The 26,251-nt window shown below is 32.9% G+C and overlaps 1 protein-coding gene across 1 annotated transcript; it reads left to right on the forward strand.

Annotated features, from left to right (window-relative positions):
* The first annotated feature begins 548 nt into the window (after positions 1–548).
* Positions 549–25,879, forward strand: LOC149904413 (27 kDa glycoprotein-like). Its single transcript, XM_090107532.1, has 7 exons — positions 549–810; positions 1,399–1,577; positions 12,715–12,827; positions 13,257–13,420; positions 16,034–16,176; positions 22,662–22,802; positions 23,853–25,879. The coding sequence occupies exons 1-7, from the start codon at positions 774–776 to the stop codon at positions 23,937–23,939; spliced, it is 864 nt and encodes a 287-aa protein (XP_089963658.1). The 5' UTR covers positions 549–773; the 3' UTR covers positions 23,940–25,879.
* The last annotated feature ends 372 nt before the right edge of the window (positions 25,880–26,251 follow it).

The raw sequence follows: 26,251 nt of genomic DNA on the forward strand, positions 1-26,251 counted from the left end.
ATAGATTTTGAAAGGTATTTACTAATATGTATTACTAAAACTATTAACTAACTAGGTTGTAGTAGGTATTGATATAAATTTATTTAATTTATAATGTGTTAACATAAGTATATTATGTTATACAAATGACCGATATCAAAACTATTTAGTAAATAGCACATTTAAATAATATGCAGTAATTTGTGATATCAAATCTTTTTTTACATTTTACTTTTCTTTTTTGAAGTTGTTTTTCTTTATCGTAGTTATTTTTAATGTACATGTACAACTATGATATAATATTTGATTTTTTTTAATTATACCTTTTTTTTATCAACTGGCAATTTAGTTTAGTTTTCTCTAAAAATTTCTGGCAACACTCATGATGATATCGGAACGATTTTATCGGACAATGTGAAAGGGCAAATTGTATCCGATATCGGATATCGGCTATCGGCGTCCGATATCCGATATCGGATCGGATAATGTGAAAACGCTCTTACTCGAGCTGTTACTTGTTTGCTGTCAACTAGACACAAGTCAACATTCAAGTTCACTGTTCAACTGACAACTGTCAACATTCGAGTTGGAGTTACAAGTTGCGGTGGACGTAGAAATTGTGTTTTAAATTGTGATTAGCGTTCATTGCTCGGGCAATTTCGACGCGAAGCTATCGTCATTGAATATTGAATTAGATATATGAAGTTGTGAAACCGGTTGGTTCGTAATAACTAATTTCGTGTGTTTGAGTATTATATTTCGTTTTTACGTAATTAAAGAGTCGTTATACGAAAATGTATCTACAATACTTCACGTTTGCTGTTATTATCGGTAAGAATTTTTTTAATTTAAAATGATTGATTCAATTAAAAATCCTATCTGTAATCTGTATAGCTCAATATTCTCAAAATTCTTGAATATATATTTGTTAAAAAAGAACTTACTGTACGTATACAGTTAATAAATTTTAATATACCTACTCACTAGGATTATTTTTTATACATTTAAAATATTTGAATTACATATTTCAACACTTGATTGATTTTAATAAAAAGGTACTACCTATGAAACTAAAGCTTTTTCCAATAAATTTTAATTATTGTTTAGTCCAGAGACTATCTATAACAATCTTATTCAGATTAATACATTTTCACACTATCACAGAAGAGTAGTTAAATAATAATTAGATTATTAGGCCACCATTCTTCACACAATATATTATTGTTTTAAAGTATTTTGAAGATCTAAATGAATAAATTCCTTATTAACATTTTTAATAATTGTAAAGGCTTTGCTGTAATTTCCTATAAATCAATCTAAATTACTACTATTTAAATAATAACCAATCTATTTCCATATTATTATTTTTTTTATTAAATCAATGATAGTACTGATTTCAATAGTAATGATTTCATTCAGGTCTCGCACAATGTCAGTCCACGGAGCCCTCAATAGCAGACGCCATCAACTCCCTGCCTCCAGAACTCCAGGGGAAGGTGGACCAGGCGCAGCTTGAGGCCATCAAGAACAAGTCAACGGAAGTCTTCAAAGAGAAGTGTGATAAGAATGGTGGGCCGGGCGCGTATGACAATGCTGAAGTAAGTGCTTTTATGTTTTAGTATTTAATGCCAATTTCTTGGTGTAGATTGTGGCAATTAAGTTTGATTTATGGGTGCAAAATGCTCAATATGTGGCAATTTCTGACAATTTAAATAAAATTTACAGAAAGGTTTAGATTTGCTTATTAATCAAAGAAACCAATATTTTGAGTGAAAGGGTTTAACATTCACACCAAAGTTATTTTATGAACCTAAAAAAAATGTGTACAGCTCCATTCATTTATAAGTAGTTAATATTTTAAAGAATCTTTTGTTACCTCAGAACCTTGCCTCTTATCTATTAGCTGAGAAATCATAAAGAATAATCATTTTGAATATAAGACTAGGCTCTTTATTAATTGGTGACTTTAAATTATGTCTCCTCATTAAATCAAAAGCCTAGGCTGTTAATGAAATAGCTGATTAAACCAAAAGGCTGCAACATATTTTTTAAATGAATGTATTGAAAAATAATTAAAACAAGCATTAAAATTGTAAATGGATTGTCTATATCAAATTATTCATGCATTGAATTATTACCAAAACATTGTCATGTAAATTATAATTTAATAAATGAAACAATGGAATGACAAATCTACCGGAAGTTCAAATTGTAAAGATAACAATTATTTGTTTTCATTATTACGAAAAGATCGGCAAGGCGGCAATCGTTAAGATATTATGATAAATGAATTAAGACTTGCTACTACTATTTTATATTTATAGCGAACATTAATTAAGATAATTTAATAAAATATTTGAAGAAAAAATAACAAAAAATATCCCTATACAAGCTGACCATGGCTTCTATCGCAAGTTTTTTACCCTATCTACTCGTTACTTTTTTCAATAAGAGTAGCCAAATTACTCGTTATATAGCCGGTTAAAATCCTTTAAAATTGATACAGTCTGGGCCTGTATAGAGACATTTTTAGACAAGAAGTATGCTGTTTGTCGAATTGATTCTTGCAGTCTATCATCTCTTATTAATTGAACTCTTTATATTTGATATGTACCTACAATTAGTTAAAACTACAAAAAATAGCGTCAAATTTCATACGTAACTAATATGCAATTAGGTAATATTACTCTATTCCTTGAACCGTGAATCAGCGGTTTTTTCATGAACGGAAGTTTGATCATTATTTATTGCTATACGAAATTGCCTACAACAATTTTTGTTTCTATCTTGTTCGTAGATTTCTTTAATATTTTATAGAAGCATTAGCTGTGGTTTTACCCGCATTGTTTCGCTCCTATTGGTCTTAGCGTGATAATACATAGCCTATACCTTCCTCGATAAATGGACTATCTAACACTGAAAGAATTTTTCATATCGGACCCGTAGCTCCCGAGATTAGCACATTGAATAAAACATTCAATCTGTTCAGCTTTATAATATTCGTATAGATTATTTAACTAAGGGGGAGGCTTGATGACCGGTGACTGATCTTTATTGGAAAATTACACTACGGTATATATGCAGGTGATGTGCATATTATATCAAGGTAGAAATAACTCCTTATCATTTATAATTCGTTGCGAATTGCGATAAAATTCTTTCTTCGATCACGAACTCTGGAAACGTGTTGTTTTTATGAGGGTATTAATTGTTTTTCTTTTTAATTGTCATATGTAAGTTGATGGATAAACGACGCTCTAAACGGGTTATAATTTAAAACAACCTGTATTTATGTTAGGTAATAGGCTATTTGTTATTCATTTGGTACCTTCTATGCTTTCTTTGTCTCATGGAAAATATCTGCTAAAGCTGAAAATATTAGGAAATCTCTCTATATGTAAAATAGTAAAGTTTTTCTGGTAACTAGAACAAGCTACACCTAAATTAATAATAATTATGCTATAGAATAAAAACAACGATTTGACTAATTTCGATTCTAGTTTCATATAACATGTTTTATCGTTGTCATTTATCATAGGTACTTATTTAAATATGTAAAATTACAACATTTAATACAAGAAATTATATAATAGATACAACGAGGATATTGTATATCGACACCTAAGTAAATACCGCTTATTAGGCATACATTTTGCATATAATACCTACATATTGCAATATTTAATTTATTATGTTGTTGTATTAGAAAATAGCTATATATATGATTATACCTATAAATTATGATTATAATTTATAACTATATAAATTTTAAAGAAACCTCTCAAACAAAGAAGGTCTTGTGGTAAATGTTTTGAAACCTACATTTATAAATTGTTGTTATATAATGCTATGCTTCAATGCTTTGCTTAGGCAATGTTTACATTACAAGTATTCTGAAGAAGGTTCCTGTTCTTTTAACTACCTAACTAACGGTTCTTTCATTGTAAAATAATACCTTTTATTCATACGTTTGTTGTAAGCAAAATGCTAAATTGTAGAAATAATAAATTGTTAATTGCTAAAAATGAGGCGCCATGACCGGCATTTGGGGTCATTGAATAAATAACGATATATGTATTTGTATATTTTTTTTCTCTTTTTTATAAATGTACATTTTTATGATATAAGGACTTAAAATCTACTTAACCTTTAGGTACATAGAACAGAATAAAAATATAAAATATGAATCAAAGGGTCCAAACTCGGCGATGCTGTTTGAATCGTAAGAAATGAGAAAGCAACAGCGCTGATTCTCAGTCTGGTCCATAAAATGTGATAATATTATGATCCTTTTACTTAAGTCACCTACGGTACTTTATTAAGAATGTACAATAAAAAATTGCACGACTCATGATGCGAAGCATCAGAGAGTGCTTTACGATCGAAAAATTTTTTTCGCCTCATTTTTGCAGCTATTCTTATTATTATAGCCTTGTTAGTTCACGGAATCAAGATATTTTGCATACTATTGTCGAGATAATTTAATGGAGATTAATCCCATACTTTTTAAAAATTGATTTACTTCAATAGAATTGGAAAAAAACACCGAAATAGGTCAAAAAAATTTCCTGTCCGTCATGTGTGAAACCTGAAAACACTATAACTTGTGAAAAAATCCATCATTTGAGTTGAATTTTTTTTTTAAATATTCTAATCGACGATTGTAGGTCACTGAATGCGAATGATTAATTAATTCAGTGTCGTTTAATTGCAATTAATAAAAAACGAAAACTACAATAAGTTTTTTTATTTTTTTTTATTTCATAATTAAATGAGCATTATGAGTCGTGCACTTTTGGATTTTCCAAACTTTTTTGATTCTTCAATTGTCCGACTGAAATAAATTGATATTCTCTCTCTATGGTTTTCAACGTATGTTGCAGATGAATAAGGTCAGTCTTATAAAGATTGTTTATATGTATATTGTTTTCCTTGTGCAATCTAAAAAATTATAAACATATTATACGTAGTTCGTTGTTTTCTTTAAAAACAATTGGATAGGCAATAATATATTATTTAGCTGTTTATACATGTCATAATGTGTTTATCTACAGAACGGTAAATATGTGCTAATATTAAATTAGCATATGCCAGTCAAACATCTAAGACCGTTGTACTTGGAAATGTCAATAAACTTTTTTTTATTAAGAAACATGGCTGCGCGGCGTAGTCTCATATATTTACCTAAAAAAATATTACCAATAAATTATTTTCGTAAAGAAATACATTTGGGGATGAACGACGAACGTTGTGTGGAAATTTCCGTAGGTAGGTATATCGATTTAATATGGCTCAAAAATTCAGTAATATACGTAGGATTTTTCTAGTAGGTGTGCATTTGTAAATCATGTATTTTACGCCTAATAGGTACCTATTTAGATAGGTACTTATTAGAAACAGGTCGCAAATTACTCTATAAACACGTTATTTTCAAATTCACTTTGTCCATATGTTAGTCATAAGGGTGAAGAACCGTATGGGGTCACCGTACCAGTTTAACACCCTTGAGTGACTTCCTTGACCATCTGCCCTTAACTGCCGAATCTGAGCAGTGATTCGTTAAATACTGAGGAAATTTGATACAAAGACCTTGTTACTAAGTGGTTTGGCGTATTTTAATAGTTTTTAAAGTTGACACTTCCGTTCTTATAATGTCGTGTGGACTTTGGTGATATTGAATGATGCGTGTGTGGCATTTATGTGGTATTGCGTGGAAAAGGTATTAATAATGTTACTATAAAATTTTAATCCAAAAAATTAATACATAATACTTAGGAACATTTTCATATAAAGTTTGACGCATCTATAATTGCTCCTTAGCAAGGACTTCCAAAACATCGGGAATATTCGTTTTTCATGCTACTGACAATAATTATTATAAAGGGTGATTGTTATTATATTAATTAGTTAATGGTTAAGAGGGTTGAAAATGTTTCTCATTCTAATTGTATTATCTAAAATTTCACAACACCCAGACTGGTCATGGGTATTCCCAACATGAATAAGCTGATTAAATTCGGGATCGTTGTTTTTTGAACTTAAATTTACATACAATAAATTATACAAGAGTGTAAAGATTTAATTTATTGACTAAGTATACAATTTAAAACGGCCATTGCCACAGTTGCTTCACACACATCTTATTGTTAAAATAAAAAAAATGTTTTAAATCCATCATAAGTTTTTATCGTGAACATATTTAAATAATTATATTTCGAGTAGGAATGTTGACATAATATATATCTAAGTATCCACTTGGCCGACAACTTTCTCAAGATTCTTTAAGTACCTACTCCATGTTACTTAAGAAGGTACGCCGTTTACGAAACTATTAAATTTTAGTCAGTAGATTGACAGTAAAAAATGTTGGTTCCCGAAAATATATTTTTTATTTTTTTCTTATTATAAATAAGAAAAAAGTTTATGTTAGTTATACAAGTTATAATTCAAGAACGACTGAAAGGATTTTAATTATTTTTAATATCCGCTTCGATCAGGCTAATTTTGAAAAGTGTTTAGGAAACTATTTGTATGGCAAATTTTATCCCGATCTAATCAGTCGTTTTTGCATGAAAGATGAATATTTGTTTCCTTGCATATTATTTAAAGTGGTAGGATAAAACATAACGAGTTACTAACGTCATATAATTTTACATACATCGAGACCTCGGATGGGCAAAAAAATTTAAATACTTGAGTAAAATCATTGAAATGTGGTTTTTGTCACCATTGTATACGAAAATAACAAGTTTTTTGAATTTATTTAACTTAATATAATTTGTTTGCAGTTCTTTCTGTGGAATTTTACCCTATCTCGTATATTATTATGAAATTTGATTTCAAATTTATCGATACACACTGATACATGAACCAATGCCATCAAAGATTTCTTCATTAACGAATTTCAGATAAGATTAAAACGATATCGACGCCAAATTATTCAGTAATTGTTATGATTTAAACATGATTTAAAGTAAAATAATAAGTACCTACTACTTTGTTAGAATTCAAGTTTTTATTTGTACAATTTTGTACTACTGCATTAGTAACACATTTCAATAGAAATGCCACAATATTTTCAGTTTTAAAAATATAGGAACAATTAACTCATGTATATTATATACTTGTACTTAATAGATATGTGAAACTAGGTCATGACCGTGACTTCGTCCTCGATTAATAAGAGTTTCGCGAATAACCCTAATTGTTTTTCCAAGATAATGCAGCTACAGTTTTTCCTCTTAACATTCAGCTATCTTCCAGTGAAGGTTCCATTATAATCGTTAAACATTTACGAGAAAAATAAATAAACAAAATAACAATTTCGTATTATAAAAATCTTTTCGATATACGTTATAGACCGGGAGATACTGACACAAAATTTCGAGTCATTTGTAACAGGATGGCGGTTCTACAGGGGTCTTAGTACGCAATGACAAAAAGAAAAATGACGGTGTGAATGCTGGTACCGGTGGGTTAGTCGCGTGGGCGTTAGCCGAACTCGTCGGAAAAATAGCGAAAGTCAAACGATTTGTAACACAAAAATTTTAGATTTTACCGATAGCCCATAAAAATGAAGTAGGCGGTAGTGTCATGCCATACTTTTCCGGTATGACTTACAGCCCGCCATACCGACGCGAATGTGTTGATTTAAAAAAAAACAATTATTCAACCATTTGTACCAAGCTAACTTTTACACAGGTAACCATCGTCGTGCAGCCATTTACGAAAATCGCCATGCCATACTTTTCGGACGATTCCAAATGGTCGCCATACCGCCGAAAATCTGCAAAATTTTTTTATTTCGCCTATCTTTTTGTACCAGTATTGCATTTGGCTTTTTGGAGAGTATTTGATAAAATGTGACCATTATTATATTTGCCATACTTCTAGTAGGGGGAAAAAGTGCTGTCATACTTGAAAAATAAATTTATTATTAATTTATATAAGTGAAGATTTCCAACACCTAGATCTTTGAAATTTTGTATTTATATTCGTTGATCCTCAAACTTACAGGAAAAATAAGTGCCATACGTATATATAAGTTTACTTTCGCTATTTTCCGACGAGTTCGACTAACGCCCACGCGACTAAGCCGCCGGTACCAGCGTTCACACCATCATTTTTCTTTTTGTCATTGCGTACTAAGAACCCTGTAGAACCGCCATCCTGTTACAAATGACTCGAAATTTTGTGTCAGTATCTCCCGGTCTATTACGAAGTTACACTGCTTTGTTTTTTGCGTAGATAATAATAAATTAAACAAAATAAATGCCCATTAGAATTTAGATTTAACCTTTGAATATTCACATCTTCCGTGTAGTTCACGGAAACTTGAATATATTATGTATGTGTATAATATACATGCAGCTCAGAGTCGTCTATTGTGAATTTGTGAATATCCGCCAAATGCCTAAAGACAATACCGTAATGGCTACAAAGCTAAAGGGGTAGTTTCGTGAGCACTTGAATGATATTACTAGATACCTACATATAGTATGTATTTCACTTTCGTAACGTTATGCACTGCTATTTTTCTTTGAAGTACCTAATAGATGTTCAGGAATAGTAAATATGAATATAATATTATGTACTTATAACAATTACTACCTGCATACTACATATTTTTTTCGACTTATGTAACGATATACAATTGGTATTTTCGTTTGACCTGTACTGGAATGGTAAAGCGGATTTACACGTATTGCTAAGTTCCCATTCTTTACGTGATGATCTACCAGTGAAATAAATTTTAAATTGGACCAGCAAACAAACAAACTCTTCATATACTCTTCAATTGAAAGACGTGCCAAACGTATCATCAACAACCCTTCCTTAGTTGAAGCTCGGCTGACGGCTCTTGAGTCTTGAGCATCGTCGTGAGGTGGCATGTCTTTCGGTGTTCTACAGATTGCATTTCGGAGAATGTGCGTATGGATTACACAATTTAATTCCTCCATCTCCATTTCATAATCGTACCTCGAGGCGCTCCGAAGGATATCATCCTTTTATTGTGGATATCCCCAATATTCGAACTCGCCGCTTCGAGTCTTCCTTCATCATAAAAACAGCTAAGCAATGGAATTCACTCCCTAACACCATTTTTCCTAAACAATACAACTTGGACCTCTTCAAAGCCAGGGTGAATAGGCTCCTTCTAGGCAGACGTGCAACCAAGTAGGCCACATCACCGCTTCCCATCAGGTGGGATTGTGGCTAAACCTCTGCCTATTGCTAATAAAAAAAAAAAAAAAATAATTTGGAAAATCCAAAAGTGCACGCCTCATAATTTTTTTTTAATAAATATTTATTAATTATTATTTTTGTTTATTTAATAACAATTAAACCACATCGAATCAGACCCTGAAAAATGAAAGGGTTCTATTCCTGAGCATACTCAAGCGTAAGAGAAAAAAAAAGACTCGATTAGTAAAGTATTTCGGTCGCTATCGTGTTAACAAGAAAAAGGATCCGCACATACAGACACACGGACGTCCAAGACAGAACTTTTTTAAACTGTTTTTTAACTAGTTTAAATAACAAAAATGACATCAAAAATATCATGAACGTTAAAAATAGTGTTTTTTCTTAATATGTGTGTGTATGTATTATCTTACAAGTGCAATGTATGATACATAAAGACATTTTAAGTTTGAAAAATCAGATGTTTTGCGCGAAGTGATAGTAGTGGGTACTACTGTCACTTCGCGACAGTGGATTGAGGTGGGTACTGGGTACCTCAACGCTTCGCTTATGAGGCGTGCAATATAATTATACCTTTTAAGTAAAAAAGGATATATCACGGATTGAAGACATTATTGCAATACGGGCCTAATCTTCAAGGTGAAGGCTAATCGTTTAGTCAGTCTTTTTTTGTTTAGCAGAAATACATCTTTTTGACAAGGTCTAAAGGTACTCCTTTTAATGTTACCTATGGAATAATTATGTTTATATGATTGTTTTATGATTTTTACAAGAAACGTAATGCTTTTGCTTCTTCTCAATTGGGCTTCCAATTTTAACTCAAATAAAATTAATTCGTATATCTATCAAAAGCAAGCTATCAAAGCTGTAACTAACTACCTATGTCTTATCTCTGAAGTAAAGATGCAAAGATATTATTTATTGTTAAATATATTATAATGATCGTGAGAACATCTACTCTATGTCAACACAGCATAATTGTTGTATTTTCTTAATTGAATTATTATCTAAATAGCTTCTAATACCAAATCGTCTTTACAAAGATTTTTTCAATATTTCCCTTTTATTATGTTCTTATCTTTCACAATACGAGACTTGTACAATAATAAAATTATCGTAACGACATCCATAATATCTATATTATAATGATAAATTAATTGTCATGACGAGGAAAACCGAGAAAATTTTATGGACATTTTGCCTCGTAATTAGTTTACGTTGAGACATAATTAAAAAAAAATAGCTCTAAGTTTTTTCTTGTTTTGTTTCTATAATTTTTCACTACAGTTGTTACAATATATGTACTTTAAACACTTACCTCTTAGATACCTCCTACAATTTATAACACTTTAGGAAGTCGAAAAAGAATTTTGAATTTGCTCTAAGTGTGCGATAGCCGATATCCCATGTTTGAAATGTTTATGGTTCTAAAAGCCATAAATAACAAACCCACTTGTTTTTAAATAACAATCACTTGAAAACAATCTTGAAGTGGCCTGGGAAGTAGGTACTTATATAATATTATAAGAGTGAGGTACAAATTACAATGAGACCTTAGTCTTGAAAGCACAATGTATAATTGCTGCTATAATTTATTGTGTTTTTATGGAAATTACATTTGTGGTTTTATCCGATACATTTGCATGATGGGGGTTTCTCTCGTTTATGTAAATAAGCGCTAATCAAACAACTTTATTTTTTTTGAAGTGAAACTTCTTTATCGGGGTTGGAAAAAAATTTAGTGTAACATTTTTTTGTTACGCGTGACATTTTTCCGTTACGCGTCTTTTTCTTATCCCTACCACGCGTGATTCAACGTATTTAGGTATGTAAAGTTGCATATAGTAAATTATTTTTTGAAAAATAAGGTCATAAAGAAGTTTCACTTCTTACGTGTGTACACTTAGTACACGCACACATATTTTTTATTCGAATTGTTTGAATCATGTAAAATTTTTAACGATCCTCCTCATATGCCTCCTCCTCATATGCCTCCTCATATACCTTTCTACCTCCTTAGGGAAAGTTTGTATGGAGCGTACCTAGTTGTTCAAAAGTCCGTTAAGATATATCGATAAAATATTGACGCCCAGTGAAGGGCACAGGTCAACTAGCGTACTACAATTCACAAGTGACAAGTATTATCTACGTACATATAAAATTAACCAATGTGCCCTTGTGACCTATACTATTTTAATTTGAGTTCATTGGCATATATTCCGGACGATCTTGAGTATCAAATTCCTTGTATCCTATTTAGCCAACTACGGTTTGAATTGTAAGCAGCTATAAAAATGTAATAGAAGATTGATATCTGGAAAAATCAATATTAATAAATGTATTTTTTTATACTAGGTCATCGGCGTTTTATCCCAAGCACGCCTTGAAGGTTTTCTGTTTTCATTTTTTGTAATCGTTTACCTACACAAAAAGTCTGATTATGCATTACGATTTACGATTACGAACTAAATAATATAAATTATAAACTATAGCCGCTCGCCCCGGCTCCGCCTGTGTCGAAATTTACTTTTTACTTCGCACTGCATACTGCAATTCCCATTGAAACCGCACAAAGTCGCGGATATAAGCTAGTATACACATAGCATCAGAAACATGAAGTTACGATCTGTTTCATAACAGTTTTTCCATCACGTGATTGAACCGGTTTTTTAAACAACCGTACCTTATAACTTGTTATTTAATATTATTTCTAATTAAGTTACATTAGCAACTTATTAGCACTAAAAATTAACTAGTTTGCAAGCCGATAATAAATAAATATTAATATTTTTTTGTTTGCTTGTAATCCATTTAGATGTTAACCATTATGTATGAAAGTAAATAAGGTAATAACATTATACATATCATCAAATACACTAGCTATAAGAAATTACATGTCTACATGTTCGAATGTGTGTTCGAACAATATTTGTAATTTGTATGCAGCCTCTTTTTTTAATAATAAAATATCTAATTAGTTTTTAAAAGATTTCGAAAAGTTTTGAGATTTAAACAAGTTTTAGAATATTTCTAAAACTTGTTTTAAATTTTAATACATTTACGTATTTTATTTGCATAGTTAGAAGGTAAACGACCAGTGAAGTTTCGAGTTTTATCAGATCAAAGGGATCCTTAAAGTATAGCATAATATTGTAGTAGGTAATTTTTATCTAGAGTTTAAAGTTCAAACATCATCATCATCATCTATTCTATGCTATTATATTATTTTAAAACTTTTGTGAAAATTTACTATTTATTTTTTCTACGTAGCTGTAGGGATCAAGATGAAATACTTATTCAAGATGCATTGTTAGAAAAAAAAAAACAAACATATCACCTTAATTCAAACATTTACTTGAATAAGGTTATTTTATATCTATCTCTGTATAATCAATTGTAGAATTTAATGTCGTATAGCAGTTTTATAGAGAAAAGCGAACCGGCAAGAGTAGTCTCTTCTGTTTTCAGATTAAGAATATCTGCCCAAAAATATACCTTATAATAAAATAATTTGAATGTTTTTCTTTCCAGGCAGCATTCAAAGATTTCTCGAAGTGCGTGAGTGCTTTAGTAGATCCTACAAAATTGCAAGAAGAAATCGAAAATGCCAAACCCAATGGTCAAGTGGACGAAGTATTTAAAAGGTACCTATTTATTTATAAATTATTTCTACAATGAAGGTATGTACCCACGATACTTCGAGTTGTTTTTCTCGTTATCTCCCTCCTCTCTTTACAATCAATTTATATTTGCATCCTAACTAACACGATACCTACAATAGTTCAATGTTCGCAATTTTAGATAGAACACGACCTTTTTTAACGATCTATAAAAACCGGCCAAGTGCAAGTCGGACTCGCGCACCGAAGGTTCCGTAGGTATAGCCCAGCTTTTTTCATCTGTTGTAACTTTAAATTTATGCTTTTCATAATTTTCCCCTTATCTATGGTATGACATTGTATCGTTACAAGGTTCTGTGTTCACGGGAAGTAAGTACTCTGTAGGTTTTCCTTTAGTGGTTGGAATAAATCATTTATTGAATTAATAAACAAATCATTGAATTAAATTCCCAGGTATTGCGACAAAACCCCCGACTTCAAGGGCTGTTTCCGCAACATGACGGACGCGATCCAACCTTGCCTCTCTGAGGAGGAGCGCGGGAACATCAAGACGGTGCACAATATTACTGAGCAACTCGCTGAGTTCATCTGCTTTAAGGAGGGCGATAGGATTGCTTGTGAGTTGAACAAAATATGTTTTATGTACACAGATAATATAAAACACGATTTTTGTCTTTGTCTCGTCTTGAAATCGTCTTGAATCTGCTATTTGATTGAATGACTAGCGCGTTCATTGAATGACGACATTTAATTGAATGACTAAAGGACAACTCGTGAAGTGGTTGAACGTTCAACGTCATTTTTTTAATAGCAAATAATCGGCAAATAGCAGATTCAACCAGATACAGGGTGCCAAGCATGTAGTGTGCATGTTGTGTACTAAGCTCAGATAGGTTATAATATTGAAATACAATCAATTTAATTGTACACTTCAAAATGAGTATCGTCAATTGCGAATACAATATCGAAAAATTATCAAACAATACGCGTCAAGGAACACTGCCAATACTCGAATTAATTTTTCCTTTTGAAAGAATGGAAACCGAAGACTGCATTATAAGTAAAGCAAAAACTATAATATTACTAGCCTTCCGCCCGCGGCTTCGCCCGCGTTTTCAAAGAAAAACCCGCATAGTTCCCGTTCCCGTGGGATTTCCCTGATAAAACCTACCCATGGGTTAATCCAAGTTACCCTCTATATGTGTGCTAAATTTCATTGTAATCGGTTCAGTAGTATTTGCGTGAAAGAGTAACAAAAACACACACACACATCCTCACAAACTTTCGCATTTATAATGTTAGTAGGATTGGTTAAGAGTCTCTGTAGACTTTAAAATATCGGTTTTCTCAAGTATTTCAACGAAGGTTATAAGAATATTGAATAGATTAACTGGCCTCTGGACTTTAGCACTAAATCGTTTTTTTGCACGTTACAGTATACATGCAAAAGAGGATGCGAGAGCAAATTATAGGTAAAATTGTGTGGGGGATATATTTTGATATACTATGGGTATGATATAACTTATAAATGTATGTATTTATAAAGTTTTGTTATATATAAAGGGATTTAAAATTAAACAACAGGGTATAGAGTGATAATGTGTTAGTATTTTTTCCATCAATATCAACTTTCATTTATGTCTAGGTTACACTTATATCATTTCATTTTAACGCTTCGTATTTGTTAATCTATAATTTTTAATTTCCGGGAGACATTAAAATATATTAACTAAACGGTATATATACCTAATTAGCGATAGGTAGTTAGGTACTAGTAAGTTTTTATATAGACGTTTGTTTACCGAATGCTTGTGTATTGCGAATTTGTGATTTAAATCACAAATCCACTCTGAATGTATTGATTTCATTATTTATAGAATCTATATGCGATATAAAAAGTCAATGTATTGTCTATACATATAGATCAATAGGTACAATACGACATTCGTGAAAACTCACTATTAGGATACTTGACCTGGTTGCGGTCATCTAAATATAGTTTTATGGATTTTCAATAGTAGCCGTACCCTTTCTACCTTTAGTGTCAATATTCTTACTTACTAGTTACTACTAGTACTCACTGTCAGTAGAATTTATTCACGGAAATTAAGAGTAAAGGTATTTATAATTTCCTTTATATGTGTATTTGGCATCTTCTAAAACAAAAGGAAGCAAATAGTAATAAATTCTATATAATCTTTGTCTAAAATAAGTTTGAGTGTACGAAAATTGTGTTACTTACTCCCTATTATAATAACAATTTGGGAAGAAGCGTCTGTATGATATTTATTTACTAATTACATAGGTACTAAAAGCATCTTAATTGCGGCGGACATTGAAAATAATATAATAATATTCAACATTTCATAAGGGATCATTAACTTTAATCGCAGGGAAAGTAAAAACATTTAACTTTATGAAATGGTAATCATCATTATAATAAGAAACATTTGGGTTATATAATATTATGATTTGGTGCACTTTTTGTTTTTTTGACACGTTTGAGAAGTGAACTTATTATAAACTTTATTTCAGAGATCCAGGTAAGCTTTCTAGTGCCTTTATTTAAACAAATTACTTCTGAAACAAAAGAGCTGGAGTGTCTTTGTGTTGAAAATATGCATTTTTTTGTACAACAGCAACATGGAAATTTCCTGTAATTGCATTTTTTGGAGTGTGGCATTTTTGCGTATTGTTACTGTGTCACTAAGTTAAATGTCTAGAAAAAAGTAAGAATGTAACCCTTATCACCGTATTTGTGTTTTAAGTGTTTTTTTAGTAGTTAAATACTCAATAGACAATTCATATCCTGTTTACTGCTAGATACTATGTTTCCATGTCATTCCGGAAACTAATTATAATAAAAAATGTATGGACTATGGTTTATGGTAATTAACATCGCAGTCTATTGAGATAAGTATTCAGGTGTAAATAACGTGTTATTCTTTGCATACTTGAACTATCTGAAAATTATAAAGGCTTAGAAACACTCTAGGATTCTATTTATCCTACTTAGTTCTTTTTTCAATTATTTTTTTTAGAGTCTTCTTGTAATTTGCGTAATGGGATATTTACTCTTAGATTTTAAAATACAGATATATGAAAAATATGATTGACTTATCATCAGGTACCTATCGTGCTTAAGAAGTACTTCCTCCATACTTTTACCTTGCCCAAACACCACAATTTTCCTTAAGTCTTGTTTTAATTCAATGCCATATATTTTTCAGTGTTCATCTCAGAGAATGGTCCAGAATGCATCCAAGAGAAACAGGACGAGATCCAGCAATGCTTGAACACCACCTTGGGATCTAGTTTCAACTTCAACGCGGGATCCATAACTGCTGATAACATTCCTATGATCGTGTTTGGGGTATGTTATCCTTTCTGGTATAATATTATTATATTATTTAATTAAAAAGCGAAAATTTGTAAGAATGAATACATGAAGGGATATTGTTTGTACCTATATTTGTTACTAGTGTAGCGACACATCGCTCTGAATCGTGCAAGCGAAATGTTTTCACTACAGAGCATATATACTTCGTAACTTTCATTTATTGGAGCCTTACCGGCCGGCCAGTCGTATAGACTCGTGATATCCTTCCTTTTTCAATGAAGGAATTTCACTTTCGTTCCTTCTAGTTTAAGAATTCCACACTAGAACACGCAAAACACCATGTATCATGATGTCTTAATTTACAGCGCTATACGACCTTTAAAACGCTGTAATTTTTTTTCACAATGAAAATACTGCTTTAAGACAATGGAGCAGGAGCTGATCGAATCTGAATGAAACTTTGCACAGAGATAGATGATAGCCTGGATAGATAGATAGATAGTCTACATATACTAATTACATCTGTTGACTAACACACATATGAAAATTATTATAAGAGATTTTTCCAAGTGACCTCTATGTAATAAATATTTAAATCCCTTTCGATTATGGGTGATCAGATCTTTTGGTTGAACTGTTTACATAAATCGTGTTTGAATAGTAGAAGAAAATATGTATGTATTTAGAAAAATAAAATAGGTACTCTTCATTTTATGCAGCTTTTAACTTTAACCGTGTGCTTTGTATAGTTGCCAGACGTTTTTATCTATGATAAAAATTAGGCCGAAAATTTTTATCTGTCGGAGATCCCCCCCCCTGATATTACCGAACGCAAGCGCATGACTCACGAAGTGCACTTGGACATGGCCGTGGTAGCGGACGGGCATTCAAGTGTTGGAGCTCGTGCCGAGCGGACTTGTCTGTTCGAGTCTATATCAGTCTCTATATTAGTTTGAGTTTAGATTCGCTATACAAAGTATTCATTTCAGTTCATTAGTGATTGTCAGTGTTAGATTCCGTTTATGTCTTTTGATGCTCGAAGTTACCCAAGATGCCCAATGTAGAGGATATAACCAGCCCACATAGTCCTAAAATCCAGCCGTCGCCGATATCAGAAGCGGGATTGCTTTGAGCACAAAGAATAAACGTGATTTTTACAATCGTCATGTGGTAATGTAGACGTGTTATAAAATTATTTTGGAGGTGCAAATAGTATCATGTGACGTTTAATCGTAGCCATAAGAAAACCGGTGAGTGCTTACAACATACAACAAGTGGAACAACAACGTGCGTGATGTAATGCCATTGTCCGTTGATCTGTGTTTTGAAAAACGCCGTTAAAGTTATTATTTGTTACTATTTGCTATTTATGATGCGTTAAAGTGCTTTGCAGTGTCTATCATGTCTCTTAATTTATTTTCTGGTAGCAGAGGGACACAGTAAGGAGGATTGTTACCGTATTGTGTAGCGTAATGTGACTATGTTGAGCCCGCTGCGGCTGCTTGTGTTAACTTGCAGGGTGGCGAGCCAAGTGACGCGAGTGCCTATCGGTGTGTGTCGTCGGGTTGTGTGCGTCAGTGGCTTCGTGGCGATATGTGAGTGTGAAGGAAGTTGCCGCTTCAACCGTGTTGTCGCGTGTTTCACGGTTTGACAAGCGTTTGCAGCGTGTGGCCCTTGCTACTACTGAGTTTGTTGCCGAGGATTGCTGCAGCGAGAGATCAGGGCAGCCGTCTTTATGCGGTGAAGGGCTCCACAAATTAGTGACATTTACAGGACAAGTGCGAGGCGTTAAAGTGCTGCTTCGCTGACTGTGTGCTATCAATAAGTTTGTAGGAGACCTGCGTGTGAATGCCATCCGCAGACAGTAGATGGAGGGCGCGCGACGGATCAGCAGGCCTCTGAGTGCAGGGTTTAACCATCGCGAGTCATTTGTTTCATGTGTGGCGTGTCTAGCCACTTTGCATCGGAGTGCACGGGCGGATAAGGTGCTAATGATTGCACTAGGCATAGAATCACCGAAAACAGCAGGTCAGGTACATCCACGTTGAATGGGCGCAATCATTAAGTCAACACGTGCCGTGTGGCAAACTTATGGACAACTGTGAGTCATACATGTTTAGTTTTGTTTTTTTGGTGCTGAGTGTACCCTTATCAGAGATATAATTGCTAGTAGCAAATTGACTAGTAAGCGTTTTTAATAATAACATTAATTTCAAAATAGTCTGTTAACATATTGTAGACAGATCATAACAAGGTTTATGGCAAGTTACAATAGGCGATTACTTTTTAGTAATTTTAATTTGTGTTGTGCCTAATCATTATTATGATAGCGATGCTAGCTTATTAGGTTGAGAAATTAAACACAAAGTTTACATGTGTGATATTCTAATGTGTTACATTATTGCGTAATAATGTTCTTATTAATTGTATCAAGTCTGATACGACAAATTGTTTTGATTTTTATCACGCTTACATTGGCTTCCTTTATTGTTCGTATGTAACGGACTCGATTTTGAACTACCTACTTTAATGAGACAGATTTAGTTCACACTGTGTACATTTACTAAGGAATAGTGACAATACAATAATTTCATCTTATTGAAGCGTGTTGCTTAGTTAATTACGTTTCTCTCTATTATACACTGGTACCGATAGAAGAAAGATACCTAGCGGTTTGGTAGGCTTATGTAGGGACATAAGTCCAACATGCAGAGGCGTGAATTTCAATTAGAGAATTTTAATGTGTTGTGTTTTCGTGTATTATTATTATTACATTAGCACTAATTTACCATCTGAGTAACAGCTGTTGAAATGTGTCTTTTCTAGAGGAAATTTGTGCGTTGCACGAGCAGCAGGTTGCGTAACAAAGTCAATGAGTTTTTAACAGCTTGATTAATGAAACCAAGTAGCTATCTGGCTAGCTTCTGACGTGGAACAAGGTACAGTGCGCTTCCAGATTGTAGTGAGGAGTGGAGTGGATGCTTTGAGGAAGATAGTATCTTCTGTAAACCTATCCAAATGTAAGTTTTGAAAGCGTAGTGTTGAATACTTAGGCTTTGTTATTAAGGATGGTAAAGTACAGTCACATAGCTTATACAGCTTCTTATTTCTGTTAATTTATTAACAGTTTTCGTAAATTATAGCACTATTGTTTATGCTTACCTACGAGTTACAAGGGAAGTAAAATTAATCGGCGATTACTCATCATCACATGAGCAAATCAGTTGAACGTTTATTAGTCTTTTAACATCAAAGCCTATTCTTATGGTGTATGATCCCGGTTCACATAGATCCAAGCGCGGATGGATGTGGTACTGAACTGATACACAAACATGACGGTTAATAACATCTAGTTGCTTACTACAGACGTAGAACTACTTACTGCTTTAGAGTCCAGGTTTTACTCCCATGCACATGAGACCGCAGTTTAAGTTGTAGCAGCATAGCATTGGTTAATGCAGTTATGCACTTCAGGTATTATTTACAGGTTTGCAAGTTTGCAGTGGTGACTGATTGCAATTCGGTGGGAGCCGTTTAGTAAAAAGCAGAGTACCTAGTGTCTTCACGTGTTCACAGGTAGAGAGGGTCTGCCTCCAGTCTTTCGACTTTGATATTATTTGGAGAAAGGGCGCTACGATAAAGCATGTTGTTTGCTTTTCGCGCAATCCACATTCACTGTCACAGTATGTATTTCGATTATTGCAAATTGTATGGGGCAGAATGAAGTCAACATAGCCGAGCTTTCCGTTGACTGGTTGCCAGGACCATGAGAGGCATTTGGACGTGCTGAATGAGTTGTTACATGTTGAGTTATTACTGTTGTCTGGAAGACATATGCGGTAAGGTTGCAAATTATTTGTCAAGGTGCAGATAAAATGGTAAAAGATCAGTGGTACATAATATCCACGATTTAGTCATGCAACTGGGCTACATGTCTAAGTTCGGGCGTAAGTTCGTTGTGAACTTTATCACTTGCTAAATCTCTAAGCCTAGCTCAGGTAGAATTCAGGCAGAACTCTTAAGTTAGTATTCCGTGCACATTGATGCTACAGGGGAACTTAGTGGGAAGAATGATGTTAAGGAGTATGTTTAAGTCTAATTGATTCTTTCACCCGATATGTTTTGCTCTATTACTTTAAAAATGTGTAGAGTGGTTTAGTAGTACTAGAAGTAGTATAACGGCACTAGAGGCCAGTGTTAATTTGTTTTGATAACTAGCCAGTATTATTGATAATCTGGCAGGTGCTTGGAAAGTAAATGCTTTCTCAGTTATTTTGTAAAAAAAAGTTACATTTAGATGTAGTCTCCACCGGGGGTAGTGGTGTTAATGATCAGGTAGATAGTGATGAGTACCTACGCTGAAACGGTGTGCTCATGGCAGTCATCATTCATCATCGTCAACATAATCAGCCTTTTGCAGTACACTGCTGGACATGGAAGTCATCATCATCGTCATCGTCAAAATCATCTGCCTTTCGTACATGAACATGGAAGTCGTCATCGTCATCATCATCAACATCATCAGCCTTTGGTTGTTCACTGCTAGACATAGCAGTAGAGTCTAGCAAACATCGATATTGTCAAGATACGTTAGGTGACGTACGACTGGCAATGAACTTCACTATAAACCGTGTTACAAAAGCTAGATAGCTGAAGGAGCTATTATTTGTTAAAGGAGACTTTGGGGTTAATGTCTGTAATTGATAATGAAGTCTATCAAGTTATGATAAAAGTAAAGCTAACTAATGGAAATTTAATATTGGTGATAATCTTCTTTTCGACATTGAGGAAATAAATCAAAGCAAGCTTGACTTGAAGTTCAAGGATACGCTTAAAATTGTTGAGGTTATTAGTGCCGCTTCAAATCATTCAATTTCAAAATCCTCTCAACAGAGTCAGGAAAATATCCGACCATGAGATTATTAGTAGTAGCTAGTAATGGTAGTAGTTGAAATGACGTAAGAGCTTTGTGTAAAAAGGGAGATGTAAAATGTTTTATCTGGATTTTGTAATGCATTGTAGTGCCGTTTGTTGAGTGGTAGTAGATGCAGTTGCCATTTGTCTCCTGTCTTGTTCTTCGTTACGTTGGTACGTTAACGATTAATGTCGTTGTAGCGACGGGTTATCCTTGCTTTCGTTGGCACATAAGCAAGATGAGTCGTTGTAGCGACGACATTTAGAGTTGTCCTTGTTTACGTTGGTGCGTTTACGAGATGAGTCGTTGAAGCGACGATATTTTGAGATATCCTTGTTTTCGTTGTTGCGAAGCGAGATGAGTCGTTGTAGCGACGTTATTAAGTGTTAGCCTCATTTCGTTGGTGCGAAATTGTGGTGTGTCGTTGTAGCGACGATGTTCCGTGCTTTAGTTACTTCGTTGGTGAGAAATTACGTGACGACCTAAAATGGTTGACAAGAATCAGTATGGCCGAGCAGGATACTGTGAGTATGTAGTCTTTGCAGAGACCTCACACGAGGACGTGTGATCGTCAGAGATGGCCGTGTCGGAGATCCCCCCCCTGATATTACCGAACGCAAGCGCATGACTCACGAAGTGCACTTGGACATGGCCGTGGTAGCGGACGGGCATTCAAGTGTTGGAGCTCGTGCCGAGCGGACTTGTCTGTTCGAGTCTATATCAGTCTCTATATTAGTTTGAGTTTAGATTCGCTATACAAAGTATTCATTTCAGTTCATTAGTGATTGTCAGTGTTAGATTCCGTTTATGTCTTTTGATGCTCGAAGTTACCCAAGATGCCCAATGTAGAGGATATAACCAGCCCACATAGTCCTAAAATCCAGCCGTCGCCGATATATCTATTTAAAAAAAGTAACTTTTAAGTCTTTAAAAAAAGTAGACTATGTACCTCTTAAATATTTAATTATTATCATTCCAAGTTTCATTTAAATTGGTGGCACTAAAAGAGAAACAAACAAACTTAGGAATTTATCATATTTAGCTGTATTCGGTCAAATCAGTGTAATATCACAGATAACTAAATAGTAACAACGTTTTATAAAGCGTTCAGTTTATCGCTGTTATATTAAACAATCGTGATCCATTATTTCACAACAAGTCACATAAAAATGTGATTATAATATCATGTTCACAGTAATCTTGATAAAACTGATGTTCTTGTAAATGAATGAGGTTTATTTTTAGAACACTTGAAATTCGATAATTGAGTACGAATTTTGATATGTAAAAGGTAAGGTCAATGTAGGATAAAAGCAAATGATTGTATTTATTTGATAACGGAGGGGCTACGGCGACTTAGCAGTACTAATTCAAGTGTGGAATTGGTACAGATTGTTAAAGTTATACTTCGATTGTAGTATTATGAAGTTAGTTTCTATATGTCGGAGATAGAATTGAAATAAAAATCCCGTAAATTACTATTGATCAAAAATTATTAAAGTTAATGTGCGAATACTACCTAAATTCGAAAGTCGTTGAAAAAAAGGGTTTAAAAATATGTAATATTAATTTAAAGTACTTACAAATTCAATTTATTTTACAGGAAAAGGAATGCAAACAATTTACGGAACTCCAAAAGTGCGTAGTATCAACGTTAGAAACATGTTCGGCTCCCACATCGGCTAATATTGTGGAGTCTCTCTTCAAATTCGTTCTCAAAGGCACACCTTGCAAGGATATGGCGGTAAGTTATTATTTATTATCTACAAAACCACGATCAAAAACTTTTATCCCCTACTAGCTGCTCCGCGCGGTTTCACCCCCGTGGCTCCACTCCTGTTGGTCGTAGCGCGATGATATATAGCCTATAACCTTCCTCGATAAATGGGCTATCTAACACCGAAAGAATTTTTCAAAGCGGACCAGTAGTTCCCGAGATTAGCGCGTTCAAACAAACAAACAAACTCTTCAGCTTTATAATATTAGTATAGATTTCTATTCTTAAGCAGCAGATTTTTAGAAAAATAAGTAGTCCTGGGGTGGATTTTCAACTATTTCTATTACATTTGTTTTTACTAATATGTAGATGATTTTGCTGTGAAACGTAAACCAAGTTTTATTGAAAAATTTTAAGGATTAGAATTATTGTATTGTATAATAGAATGTGTAAGATTATGAATAAAATTAGTAGTTCTTTTGGAAATGAGCCCTTCTAAATTTTCTTCCATAAAGATGTCTTGTATAGATAACAATGAATGATATAAAAAACATTATGTAAATTTACTATGTGAAATATTTTTTAACATATTTTTCTTTTCTTTTACAACCAACAAAAGGAGGGTAACAAGAGAACTACAAAAGTAAGTTCCTGACATTTCCGTGTTAGTGTTTGGGAGCTCTTTGATGTTCTGTTGTCTATGCTTTGTTTGTGGTTTTTATTTTGTCTATGGAAATTATCAAAATATCTTTTTTGTCCTGTTTTATTTTTGTTAATGGGAAATTTCATAATTTTTGTATGTTTTTGTTTGTAATTGTGCCCAGGTCATAATCATTTACTATTTATAATATTTACATTGAAGACGGCGTGTTTGTATTTAATCATGAGTAAAATCTTTCTTTGTATTTTATTTTGATAGTTATTGCTTTACTATAAATTAATCGATTGTTCCATAATATTTTGAGGTTGTTTTTGGGTTCGCGTGTGTATGTTTCTAAACAAGTGCTATAGGAAATCTATTTTTATCACTTTACGTCTATTTAAATTCTAATTCTAATTAATTACTTACTTTTTCAGGTTGAAGGCAAGAAAGCCAACTCAGCCACGGATCTAACCGTCAGTAGCTTAGCTTTTGGCGCATTAGCCATTGCAGCTTTATTCTAAGCCAAATAATACGACTATTTCTTCCATGACATTCGATATTGAGCCCCGTTATTTCGATACAGTAATTATTAGTTTGGGCTTTATTAACGCTACGCATAAAAGTGACAATAGAAGCCAATTCGACCTAAATACAGATAGTTTGAACAACGATCTTATTGTTAAGCTAAAGTATTATTACGTAATGCGATGAAATATGGCAGATCTGATGTACCTGACTTTATTATTGCAGTGAACTTTTCATTTACGAAATGGTAATTAAACTAAGAATTGTGATTCTCAGTTTCTCTCTTTCTAATGACAGTATTTTAAATCCAATATCGTATGTATAATTTAAAGTAATTTCGTTTTGCAACTCTTTTAATAAACATAGTTTTAGTGGGATATAATATTTTTTTCAATATGTCAGATCTACCATATGTATTAATACAGGTCTGATAGTTAACGTTTGGGATTTAGTTTCCAATTTCCAACATTTTACTATAAAATAACACATTCCATATAACGGACTTGTTACCTTTTAGAAAATATTTATAGAGTATAAGAGTGCTTTAACAGAAGCTTAAACCCTGAGCGAGACGGCTTTAAAATGTTACAGTATTTTTGTAATTAGTGATAACGTGGTGTTGGAAAAGCGACATCTATTGGACATTTCTTTATGTTAAACAACTTTAATCATTCCAATTATTATTCTATTCTATTTTATCCATACTATCATAACTAATAGAGCAGCTTTTTAAGTCATATAAATGCGACTGTAGCCTTACATAACAATAATTATATATTTTTTTCGATCGTTCAAAGACTTGAAAAGTCTATTCCACAATGCTGAAACATGAACTATCATGTCCGTTAATAAATTCTGAAATGTACGGAACTTCATGTGAAATGTCTTTATTCCATCTATTATTTCCAAGCGAATGGACCATAGACAATGTCGCTTTTCCAGTACCTTCTAGATTCCTAGAGATTCGCCAAAAGTTACATATCCTCTAGTGAACCATATCGCCAACGTGTTGCCAAACTATCGCTTCCAGCATTAGGTTAAGGATTTGTCCATGTTTATCTATTTTCATAGACTATAGACGTGATACGGTTTGTACCTGTGTTTAAAACGCCATTTTTCCATAGAGTAAAGAGTAGCCATTGCGTAGTACGTTTTAGAGAATTGAAGTCGTGCGTAATTACCATTTTAAAATGTGATTTTATCGTTGTATGCACTATTTTTTTGTTTTATTTCTGAGTTAATGTACGATATCTGTTTTTTAAATTTCATGCTGTTTTCGATGTTTATGGTATAAGTTTTGTTACCACTTGGTTGTAAAATTGATGTTGTGAACAATTTCAGTTTTAAGGTTCGTGTTTAGATTTTAATGGCAGCTTGTTGTAATGTGACAGCCCTATTTTAGACGGTGAATATAGCAAATAAAGCAATTTATAAGTGTGTATTCAATAGTGAGGAAAAATAAGTTATGAACGTTTTTATGTTATGTGCTGCCATTTTGATAAAAACGTAATTTTTATCAAAATGGCAGCACCTTTTAAATAATTCATTGTTAACGAAATTTTTGACATATTATTGTAAAGTCCCTGATGGGGTTGTCACTTAACATTTTATTTTGTATATTTTCATGTTAATGTATGGCAGCTCAAAAACAGTGCATTTCTTATAAGCAAATTACTTTGTCCTTCGTATACACGGGTGTTATTGTATAATCGTTAAGTTAGGCATATATTTTTTATGACAAAAAATTGTATATTTTCTTATATCTCATACTCATTCAAACAATTGGAACCTATTTTATAAATTGCCTATATTTTGCGACAACCTTGTACTGTTTAAATTTATCATAAAGCACTGAATTGGTGTCATAACGAAGCGATTTTAGCTTTTAATTATTTGTGATAATTTGGTGTTGCATTAAAGTATAATTTTTGTAATGCATTTTCGTTTTATTTATTTACTTGTTCCTTCCTCCCTCTACTGCTATAAAAATACTTTTATTTTCAAAGATAGATAGATTTCATAGTTGTTGATGGTAAATTATAAAGAATAGAAAAAAAGCGATCGAACTTGCGTCTTTTTGCCCACAGTTCATGTTCTATGCTTTATTTTTCTTTATTTGTGATAAAAACAGTTATGTACATTAAAATAAAAGACATAAACTACTCAATTCAGAAAGCACTGTGGCACTGGCATTTGTTACTTTTAGGTGGTATGGTGGTATATATGTCGATAGGTTTTTTTTATATACATTTTGACAATTCAAAAGTGCTTATGCCTTATACCCTTATTGATCAGCGTGATGATAATA

The sequence above is a fragment of the Colias eurytheme genome, chromosome 11 (genome assembly GCF_061535395.1).
Source record: "Colias eurytheme isolate Ceu_HAF_F1 chromosome 11, ilColEury1 Martin Lab GWU primary, whole genome shotgun sequence".
Lineage (NCBI taxonomy): Eukaryota > Metazoa > Arthropoda > Insecta > Lepidoptera > Pieridae > Colias > Colias eurytheme.